At 46.1% G+C, this 12,126-nt stretch overlaps 1 protein-coding gene across 1 annotated transcript; it reads left to right on the top strand.

Annotated features, from left to right (window-relative positions):
• The first annotated feature begins 4,384 nt into the window (after positions 1–4,384).
• Positions 4,385–9,547, top strand: LOC108763994 (uncharacterized). Its single transcript, XM_018511977.1, has one exon. It carries the CDS (start codon positions 4,385–4,387, stop codon positions 9,545–9,547), a length of 5,163 nt encoding a protein of 1,720 aa, XP_018367479.1.
• Positions 9,548–12,126: the final 2,579 nt, after the last annotated feature.

The following is a 12,126-nucleotide window of genomic DNA, read 5'->3' as shown; positions in this document are numbered from 1 at the left end:
GGTGCAATGGGTCAAAGTTGGTGGCGGTATGAGTGAAGGGTGAGAGACATGAAGGGTGAGAGATACTTTAAAATTAAAATTCCGATGGTCTTGAACGCGGACAGAGAAGGAAAGGAAGGAGAAGACGTTACTTCATTTTTCATGAAAAATCATTACTTTTCGACCACTCGTATGTCCAGAACGGCTTGACCGATTTTTAATTTTTTTTTTTTAAATTACTCGTGACGATTACTCGTGACGCCTTCAAAATATGTTACGTCCGATTCAAAATTTTTTATATTTTATTAATTATGCAATCTCCAAAAATGGACTTTGGTGGTACAGGATAAGAGACTTGTAGTGTCTCTTATCTCTTATTTTTGATTTTTGAACATGGCCGGAGCCACTACCGCGTCTCCTGATGTATTAATCAATATTTACCGAAAAATTATTTATTAATAATTATTTTATTAACAATTATTAATTTTTAACCGTAACGAATTATAACGAACACAACGTGTATATCACTGCGTGTGCTAACTGCCGTGTCTTCTGATTCTAGTCTAGTACTTTCCGATCTAGTACTTTTCCGAGATTCCGTTTTCCGAAATCCGACTGTCATGGGACAGCACCCTAACTGTTTCATGGTGTAGTAGTACAAACAGGCGCGAACGCGTCTATTTGTGCCACGCGTTATTTGTGCTGTTTCCGGTCGGCGCCCAGCAATGGCGTTCTTCCGGTCTTATGTCTTGACTCTTATTATAGGGACTCTACAGAAAATGTGATTTTAGCGCCATCACGCCTTGCGGGAAAAGTTAGAAGTATTGATTGTCACGTGGTCACAGGTCATACGCGTGTATCTACTACATACATACTACTACATACGGGAGGGCTCCGATTGCACACATCGCATATTGCACACATGTATCGCTAATTGGCCAATTTAAAAATAAAATAATCTCATTGGCAAAACAGTGAAAAATTACTAGGCACCAGTTGATATGAGTGGTGTGTACAATCAGAACTGTAGGCAAACGGGATCTTCCCACTGCATACCTCGCCTTATGGAGTGGCACCCAGTTGGACACGTCTCAATTGGACACGAGTCACTCACAGCGCTTGAGACTACAAAGCTCCTAAGCACCGGTCGCTATGATTGGTGGTATCCAATCAAGCCGTAATCAATCGGGATCACCCCCTAGAGACACAGTAGTGTCTCGACGCTAAGACCAAGAGCAGTGACACTACCGTGTTACGTTACGCGAACCGGCGATTTGCGGGGTAATTTTTACTCAACTTTTATTATTTCAGGTATATTTATGTTGTACTTTATTGTAAATCGTGATTTTATGATTTTATGTTATTTATATCATTAAATTCATAATGTCATATTCAAATTTCGCGGTTGCATTTGGACCCAAATATAATTGGTTGTTCTATTATGCCACCGCCATTATGCGCAATGTTACACCTTGTCTTATTACACCATGGGCCGCAGCACACACTTTTGCATAACGCATAACGCATAGTGCATAAGCGAATCAACTAATCAGAAACTTTCCTTTCCTCTCATTCCATGGAGAAGAAGAATTTCGATTGGTTGATTCATTTATGCACTATGCATTATACGTTATGCGAGAGTCTGTACTGCGGCCATAAGTACTTATAACTACAAGGTGCTTTTTTATGTTGACGCTCCACGCTCGTTTCCGGGGTGATCCCGATTGACCACGGCTCGATTGGACACCACAGCGACCGGTGCTTAGAAGCTTTATAGTCTCAAGCGCTGTGAATGGCCAATTGGACCGTGTCCAACTGGGTGCCGCCCCTCGTTTCCAGCTATTGTCAGCGTCAAAATAAATCGCAAGATCGAAATTGACCCTTGATATTCGCCAATTTCTATCACGTGACTTATTTTGACATCGAAAATGAGCGTCGAGCCGAGCGTCGGCATGAAAAGGCATCTTTATAAGCTGATGACAGCTGATGCATTACATGAGGAAAGTTAAATTGTTAGAAAAAGAAGAAAGTATAGTACGTACTTATAGTATGTAGTTAAATAGTTTATTTACTTTATTATAGCGTTTTCGGCCCGGCCAGGTTTGCACCAACCTGGGTTGGATTAATAGCGTTTTGTGCTCTCCTATTGGTAGAGCGGGTGACGTCAACCAATAGGAAAGATTAATCCAACCCAGGTTGGTGCAAACCCGATCGGGCCGAAAACGCTGATGTTCAAGTGAAATAATATGATTGGTCGGCGCAAGTTACGCAAGTAATTTCCGAAGAGGATGCTATTATCTTCATCATAAATATAAGTAAGCGATTCTGAAAAAACTTCACAGCGCACGTTAGCATGACTTTCATTTTATCCATAATTGCAAAATACGTACTAACGCTTCAAAATGCTTCAAAAATTGGTCCATTTGCATACTGTTGGCAGCATTAGTAGTGCTAATGGACCGTTCTATAGAAGGGGGTGATCCCGATCGACCACAGCTCGATTGGACACCACCAATCACAGCGACCGGTGCTTAGGAGCTTTGTAGTCTCAAGCGCTGTGAGTGGCTCGTGTCCAATTGAACCGTGTCCAACTGGGTGCCGCCCCTTTAGAAGCATATGAAAGTGAAAACGTTTAAAGCGTTTGTAGCGCCAAGTGGACCGCATCCTAGACAGAAACTGATATTCAAGTGAAACGATATGGGCTGCGGTCCACTTGCTTCTTCCAAATGCTCTGAACGTTACGCTCCGATTGGTCCATTACTATTTCGAATGCTACAATTGCTACGTGAACGCTCCAGCCAACCCACCTCCCGAGGTGAGGCAGTTGAAGCGAAGTGGGAGCAAAAATGATGACGTACTGGTAACGTAATCAGAGTTGCTGGGAGCGTTCTGAAGCATCAAATAGACCAGTCATATCAGTGTTACAAATGCTCTGTAGCGTTTGAAGCGCTAAGTGGACCGCAGCCATGATTGGTCGGCGCAAGTTACGCTTAGGGTGCCGTCACATGCAGCGTAACGTGCGTAAGCGTTACTTGCGCCGACCAATCATATTATTTCACTTGAACGTCATAGCGGCCCGGGCCAGGTTTGCACCAACCTGGGTTGGATTAATCTTTCCTATTGGTTGACGTCACTCGCTCTACCAATAGGAGAGCACAAAACGCCATTAATCCAACCCAAGATTGGTTCAAACCTGGCCGGGCCGAAAACACTATCAGTTTCTGTCTAGTCACTTTATGCTTTTTACGCTATTTTATTGTTACGCCGAAACATGATAGAACCACCATGCGTCGAATCTAATTTCTTGCTCATTTTAGCTTATTCTGTCTGAAAAAATGCACAAGGGTTTCGATTTTGCAACAGTACAATTATAGAAGTCGTGCGCCCCTTTGCATCGCGTGAAAAGTCGAAACCCATGTTTAACGGTACAATTATAGACCTCATTTTGCCTCTGTGACAGATTTCCTAACCTCAATAGTCATCAACATTAACGCTTAATATCTCAGATCACAAGGCAGAACGTTTTTTTTGCCAGATTCTCTCGAGTTTCATGCAAAAACGCGTCGAATAAGCCTAAGAGTGGTTTCACAAAATTTTCCGATTTTAATAATTTATTCGATCTCCTCCTTTTTTTGGATTTCCCCTGATCGGTTCTGCAGCCACAGGGACGCTCGGATCGCGCATGCGCGACAACGCTAACATCAGACATCTTTGCTGTTCCGCCAACAACGCACGTTGTTCCCTCGTGCTTCCTAATTTACATCAATAAAAGTGGTTAAAAACTACACGAGTGACTTTTCCTTGGCGAAGACACCTCCCGAGACACGCCGTCGACTGTACGGCACCGCAGCGGCGAAAGAGAACAAATAAGAAGGGCACATGCCCCTCGGCCACGGTCCCGAGTTGCACATTCCGGGGTTTCCGTGGAAGGCGGGAGCCACGAGCGCCACATTGGCTCAACGCTACATTGGCGCATAAACAAATTGGTCCTTCGAGCCGGATACAGCAACAACGTTTTGGTGTCAGTGCCACTGCGGTCGAACATTCGAGGAGGTTAGCTGTAGCGAGTCACAAATCTCGCGACAGCAAGGGACTGATCCAGACATTTCCAGTCTTCTTCGAGGAGCTGTTCCTCGCGACGCACAAGGGGATCCTGCAAACATCTGACGCATTTCCATCACTGGCAAGTAGCTGTGAGCCCAGGACACGGCCACATCAAGCGAGTTCCTGCAACGCTGCCGCTACGCGCCATCAGGACCGGCCATCTTTACGCAGCCGAGGCCACGCTCTTTTTCATTTCCGTGCGCGTGCGAATTGCTTGTAAGGTAAGGTCAGCTACTTCAAGGTCAGTGCCGACTGATTATTTTATTGCTTCCCTCGCCCAGTCAATTTCGTCGCTTTCGCCATGGCTAACAATGACGAGGTGGTTGTGTTAAAGCGCCGCCGCGCGATAATCATCGGTTCTTGCACTCGTGTTCGAACGTTCGCAGACTCAATCGAATCGGTCACGCCGCCCATTGCGGCTCAACTTGAAGAACGCCGAGCTAAGTTAGACGGTTATTGGTCAAGTTACGACGAAGTGCAAACGAAGCTGGAATTGTGCGACGAGGCAGAGGCGAATCATCGCGTCACTTTCGAGGAAGCATTTTATTTTACATCCGCTAAAGTACGCGAATTACTCTCTAGCGCCAGTCAAATGCGCGCCACCGCCTCTCCATCGCCGTCACCCTCAATTTCCGGCGTCGTCAATCAGTACAATCATATCAAACTCCCTAGGTTGGACCTTCCGAAATTTTCCGGTAAATACGACGAGTGGTTCCCGTTTTTTGATAGCTTTCAGTCTCTCATACATGCCAACCCGTCGTTAGATAATATTCAAAGGTTGCAATACTTGAAGGCCTCCGTCGTCGGCGACGCGGCAAAAATAATCACCGCGTTGGAAATTTCTGGCACGAATTACGACGTCGCGTGGAACCTGCTGAAAGAGCGTTACGATAATAAACGCGTCATCGTTCAAAGCCACATAAAGGCGATCATGGATCTGCCGTCCATGAGTAAGGAAAACGTCGTCGAGCTTCGTCAAATCGCAGACGGTACTACCCGACACGTTCAAGCCCTCAAGGCTTTAAAGCGCCCCACAGCGCAATGGGACGATTTATTAGTTCAAATTTTGACTAGCAAACTAGACGCGCTCACTTCTCGCGAATGGCAGTTGTCGCTGACGAGCTCGCAGCTGCCTACGCTAAAACAATTCATTGATTTTATCACTCATCGATGTCAAACTCTCGAGGCCAACGGTAAGCCAGCTGTGCCGGCACAAGCACAGCATAATGCGAGGCGCCAGTCATGTCTCGCGACGGTGAAGGCTAAGTGCGTGTTTTGCAAGGGCGAACACTTCATATATCATTGTCAAAAATTCTTAGCATTGCCGGTTCGGCAAAGAATTTCGGAAATCCGAAAACGTAAACTCTGTACGAATTGCCTGCGATCCACTGATCATGCCTCGAACAAATGCCCATCAGGCAGTTGTAAAATTTGCAATTCCAAGCATAATTCATTGCTTCACCTTACCGCCGCCATTTCAACGAAGTCCGATACTTCAAATCCGCGCGAATCACCCGTGGATGACAAGGGAGGGGCACCTCCGGCGAGTTCTCCTACGGCCCTTGTCACACACAGCGCGAACTCGCCTGTTCACAACTGCGTTATGTTATCCACTGCTGTTGTGTCCGCACACGACAGCAAGGGCGCTCTTAAATCCTGTCGCGTACTTTTGGATAGTGGCTCACAAGCCAATTTCATTTCGCAACGCTTCCTGGACACGCTCGGTCTTAGAACTCGTGCCTCGGAAGTCTCCATTTCGGGAATCAACAAGACAACTACAAGATCATTGCGAGCAGTCGAAGTTCATTTACAGTCGCGCATAAATTCCTTCAATATTTTATTGGATTGCATTGTCACTGATCATGTAACTGATAAGCTTCCGGCCTTTACTATCAAAAGGAGTGCCTTTGAAATTCCACAAAATATCAAGTTGGCTGATCCGCAGTTCAACGTCGCGTCAGAAATCGATCTTTTAATTGGCGCGGAGCAATTTTGGCGCTTGCTCTGCGTAGGGCAAATCAAATCTTCGCCGACTCAACCCATCCTTCAGAAAACGCGTTTCGGGTGGATTCTAGCCGGGCGACTCGATAATTCATCGACTTCCAGACAAGGCGTGCAGTCTTTTCACGCTTCAATTTCTAACGCGCAATTACAACAACAATTATCACAATTTTGGCAAATTGAGGACATAACTCAGACCTCGGACGATCACAGTGTCGAAGAGCACCTTTGTGAGCAACATTTCTTGCAGAATCTGTCCCGAGACCCGCAGGGCAGATTAATCGTGAAGCTTCCGTTCAAGGAGCTCGCCTCTATCACCCTCGGCGATTCAAGAGGAGCCGCCTTAAAACGATTGTACGGTATCGAAAAACGATTCAAACTCAATCCCAATTTAAGAACTCAGTACTCGGAGTTCATGAACGAATACTTGGCCCTAGGCCACATGAAGGCAATTGACGAGCAGTCCGATAATAATTCAGAATCCTTTTATCTCCCGCACCATTGCGTGTTCAAGTCTAATCAGGGTCGCGATAAGATTCGTGTAGTCTTCGACGCGTCGGCCAAAGGCTCAACCGGTACTTCCTTAAACGATGTGCTCATGGTTGGACCAACCGTCCAACAGGACTTATTTTCAATTTTAGTACGATTTCGCACATTTCGCTTCGTTCTCACCGCTGACATCATCAAGATGTACAGGCAAGTGTTGATTTATCCCTCACAAACACATTATCAACGCATTCTTTGGCGGGACGATCCCGCCTCCGACGTCAAGGCTTACGAGCTAGTCACATTAACTTACGGCACGTCGTCGGCGTCGTACCTAGCAACCAGATGCCTCAAATGGCTGGCTGATCATTACGCGGACGAATTTCCCGCCGGTTCCGCGTGTGTGGAGCGAGACTTTTATGTCGACGATATGCTCACTGGCGCCGACACCGTGGAAGAGGCCCTAGCAATTCGCGACCAGACAATCGAAGTGCTACGTGCGGGCGCCTTCGAACTCAGTAAGTGGGCTTCCAATTGTTCGGACTTACTAACGGATGTCGAGAAACAAACCCATGTCCCTGTTACTATTAACAAGGGCACGGAATCGTCCATATTAGGCGTCCATTGGGACCAACTCCAAGACACATTACACTTTTCCTATAAGCCCGACGCCGACCGTTCAACAATCTCCAAACGCGTCATACTTTCCGAAGTATCTAAACTCTTCGATCCTCTCGGGTTCTGGGGACCGGTCATCGTTTCGGCAAAACTGATCCTCCAGGAGCTCTGGCACTTGGGATCTCACTGGGACGAATCAGTTCCGCAAGAGCTTCACATACGTTGGACGAACCTCAAGTCGCGCCTAGTTGATATCAATAAACTCGCCATTCCGCGCCATGTCAAGCTCAATGCGAATTCACAGCCAATGCAAGTCCACGGTTTCTGCGACGCGAGCCAATTGGCTTACGGAGCATGCATTTATATCCGCACGAGGTCTCAAGACGGCACCTACAACACTGAATTATTGTGTTCAAAGTCTCGCGTTGCTCCCCTTAAGGCGATCTCATTGCCGCGTCTCGAGCTTTCAGCAGCCTTGCTATTGGCCAACCTACTGAACAAGGTAAGGGCATCAATCACGATAACTGACTCACAGATCTTCCTGTGGTCAGATTCCACTATAGTCCTGAATTGGATAGCATCGCCATCGAGAAGATGGTCAATTTTTGTCTCCAATAGAGTCGGTCAAATTCAAAACTTGACTGAACCTAGCGACTGGCGTCACGTCAAATCCGTCGACAATCCTGCTGACATTCTGTCGCGCGGCCTCGATCCACAGAAGTTAGTAGAGTCTTCCATGTGGTGGCATGGACCTCCCTTCCTGAGATTAGATGAAGAACATTGGCCCGATTCTGGGTTCGTTCATTCGATTGAGGGCCTTCCCGAACAAAAAAGGTCCGTGACAGCCATCTTGATTGTCGATCACTCAGTTATAAATGAATTGTTAACCAGACATTCAAACCTCAATAAAGCATGTCGCATTCTCGCGTATTGCCTAAGATTTCTTAAGCGCTACCGTCCGAAGGAATATACCACATTCGTGTCTCATCAAGAAATTTCAACCGCGTTACAAATCATGTGTAAGTTAACCCAGAATCAAGCTTTTCCTCAGGAACACAAGGCCTTACGCAAAGGTCATGCCCTTGATACATCAAGTAGCATATTATCATTAGCTCCGTTCATTAGCGAAGACGGATTAATTCGGGTAGGAGGAAGATTGGTCAACTCCGACTTGAGCTTTGATGCATGCCATCCTATCTTATTGCCGCGAGATCATGCCCTAACCCGTCATATCATAGAGCTTGAACACAGGCGCAACGCCCACGCGGGCGCCCAAGCCACCATGGCAGCGGTGAGGCAGCGTTTTTGGCCAATCTCTCTACGCTCAATCACCCGAAAAGTAGTAAGGAATTGCGTGACATGCTTCAAGGCCAAACCCGTTCACTCAGAGGCAATCATGGGGTCATTACCGGCAGGACGTGTAACTGTTTCAAGACCATTCGCGCATTGCGGCATCGACTATGCCGGCCCTTTCACAACCCGCGAATCAAAGCGACGTAACGCTCGCAACCAAAAGGCGTACCTGGCGCTTTTCGTGTGCTTTGCCACGAAAGCCGTGCACTGCGAGCTCGTCAGCGACCTTTCCACGGATTCCTTCTTGGCCACGCTTAAGCGTTTCGCGTCGCGCAGGGGAAGGCCGTCCTGTATATATTCGGATAACGGAACCACGTTCGTCGGGGCACAGAGACAACTTAGGGAGTTCTCTGAATTTTTACGCAACGAAAAAACGCAAGCAGAAATAACCAATTTTCTGCGCGAACAAGAGACCGAGTGGAAATTTATTCCACCCAACGCCCCTCATTTCGGTGGTCTTTGGGAGGCCGCCGTGAAATCGGTAAAGCGTCACCTCCACAGAATAGCTGGAAACTCACCACTAACCTTCGAAGAGTTGCAAACAATTTTTTGTGAAGTAGAAGCAATTTTAAATTCGCGCCCTCTTACTCCGCTAAGCAACGATCCAAATGACTTAACCTATTTAAGCCCTGGTCACTTCTTAATAGGCACGACCTTGAATAGCTTTCCTTATCACGATCTAATCAATGTAAGTGAAAATAGATTAGTACGTTGGCAGCGGGTCGAACAAGCCAGGCAGCATCTCTGGCGCAGATGGAGTCAGGAGTACCTCCATACACTACAAGAACGTTCAAAGTGGAGAGTTAACAAGGGCGAGCAGCTGAAATCCAACCAGATGGTGCTGCTCAAGCAACAAGGCCTTCCGCCCATGCAATGGTTACTGGGCCGAGTTGAGGAAGTCCACCCTGGGCCAGACAACATCGTGCGAACCGCCACTGTCCGCACAGCCAAGGGCGTGTACGTCCGGCCGCTATCCAAGATCGCTATCCTACCAATGGACGCGTAACATAATAATACTTGTTTATATTAGAATAGCATTAGTTCATAAGTTGCGTTTATGTTCTTTTTCCTTTTCCGTCTTCTTCGTTTGATTCATTCATCGCCCGCTGCGTCACTCAATGCTTGACGGCGCACCGGCTAACCGTTAACAAATCTATTTTATTGTATGCTTTATAGTGTTTTTTCGAAAGCACAACCTTTCAACGGGGGCGGCGTTATGTTAAGTATTCCCGGACTTGATCTCGGCGCGCTTATTAACATCCACGACGCTGTGGCCATCTCTCTGTGCTCGCGGCAATTTCGTTACCTCCCCGCGCCCCGCAACCTCCTTTTTTTGGATTTCCCCTGATCGGTTCTGCAGCCACAGGGACGCTCGGATCGCGCATGCGCGACAACGCTAACATCAGACATCTTTGCTGTTCCGCCAACAACGCACGTTGTTCCCTCGTGCTTCCTAATTTACATCAATAAAAGTGGTTAAAAACTACACGAGTGACTTTTCCTTGGCGAAGACACCTCCCGAGACACGCCGTCGACTGTACGGCACCGCAGCGGCGAAAGAGAACAAATAAGAAGGGCACATGCCCCTCGGCCACGGTCCCGAGTTGCACATTCCGGGGTTTCCGTGGAAGGCACGAGCCACGAGCGCCACATTGGCTCAACGCTACATTGGCGCATAAACAACGACGTTTTTTTGCCAGATTCTTTCGTTTCATGCAAAAACGCGTCGAATAAGCCTAATAGCTTTTTCGGCCCGATCAGGTTTGCACCAACCTGGGTTGGATTAATGTTTCTTATTGGTTAACGTCACCCGCTCTACCAATAGGAGAGCACAAAACGCCATTAATCCAACCCAGGTTGGTGAAAACCTGGACGGGCCGAAAACACTATAAGAGTGGTCTCACAAAATTTTCCAATTTTAATCATTTATTCCATCATCCGCTCATATATACGCGATGGAAAGGTGCCGGTTCCCCATGAGGCGTACTTTCCGAGTTGCGTAGGTTACGAAAACCAATCGTAAATTCGTTTAGCATTTCTTTAGAGTGTACATACAACAGAAATTTCTAATCAGCAATTGGTTGCATTAGTTCCGCATTTCTCTAATCTTCCGCAAAATACGCCCAATGTGAATGCCGGCTTTCAGAATGACGTATTCTAATAAATAAAAAATAACATATTCTAATAAATTACTAGAATACGCAGGTTACGCTTACGCAGGTTACGCCGCATGTGACGGCATCCTTATGCTGGATTCACACTGGATACAGCAAGGGTCAAGCAGCGGAGTAGCAATCAACTAGCGTGACTATATTTACAGTGGCGTAAAAAATATCGCTTCGCTGGTTGGTTGCTGCTCCATTGCTTGATGCTTGCTGCATTCAGTGTGAATCCAGCATTACGCAAGTTATGCCACATGTGACGGCACCCTCACTAGCGATCAGCGTTTAAGCGGAGAGCACAGACTCTTGCATAACGCATAACACATGAGGCATAAGAAATTGAACCAACCAGAGTTCTCTATTACATGGAAGGGAAAGAAACGGAGAACTTCGATTGGTACATATTCTTATGCATTACGTTTTAGGACCTTTAGAGTCCTAGATTTATCAGAGAGGCGCAACCGTTGTTATGCATTCTGATTTGCTGTTGCAATCTAACCAATTGCATGACTTGGCAGCCATTTATAGTACTAATGAGTTTATAGTACATATTTCTATTTCATTTTATCTTATACATTCTATCTCACATTATCCTATACGTCTTATCTTGTTTGACATAGTTTAAAGGCAGTTTCATAGCATGTCGGCCATGTTTAGTACTCTCCTTAGCACCTTTGTCATACTGACTTAAGCCGGTTGCGCCTCTCTGATAAATCTAGGACTCTACGAGCGCTCACTCAACTATTGAGTCCGCTGAACGCAGCCATACTCTTTGACTATATAACCATGGACTGCTAGTTGACTTTTTACGCTGTAATGAGGCCTGTTCTTTTTGATTGAACTTTTGCACCAGTTCATCTTTCTTCCTTTTCTCTTTAGGAAGAAAGAAGAGGAAAAAAGATGAACTGGTGCAAAAGTTCAGCCAAAAAGAACAGGCCTATGAACATCACGCGTGCCCCCGGGGGCTAAATGGCAAAAATCCGAAATACGAGTCACATTTCGATGGTAAAACAGTGAATCCTGGTACTTCAATGATACATCGATAACTTACGTATATAATAATACTCATTTTAGCAATAAAACTATAAAATTAATTAATTTTAATAACATGCGTACCTAAGGCATACATTATCGATACGGCGTACTAAAAGTACGGTGTACCGGTACTCTACCCTTTAGGTACACACGTACCTGACAGGTAATACTACCCAGATAGCAAAATACCTCCACGGTATTAGTACGGTGAGCGTACGGCGTACTATGCGTGCCGATACCGTACCTGTTAGGTACGTGCGTACCTAAAGGGTACAGTACCGGTACACCGTACTTTTAGTACGTCGTACCGATAATGTATGCCTTAGGTACGCATGTTATTAAAATTAATTAATTTTATAGTTTTATTGCTAAAATGAGTATTATTATT

This window comes from Trachymyrmex cornetzi, unplaced genomic scaffold, assembly GCF_001594075.2.
Source record: "Trachymyrmex cornetzi isolate Tcor2-1 unplaced genomic scaffold, Tcor1.1 scaffold390, whole genome shotgun sequence".
NCBI lineage: Eukaryota > Metazoa > Arthropoda > Insecta > Hymenoptera > Formicidae > Trachymyrmex > Trachymyrmex cornetzi.
The sequence above is the reverse complement of the archived record's forward strand: the minus strand, read 5'-3'. Positions and strand labels throughout refer to the sequence as shown.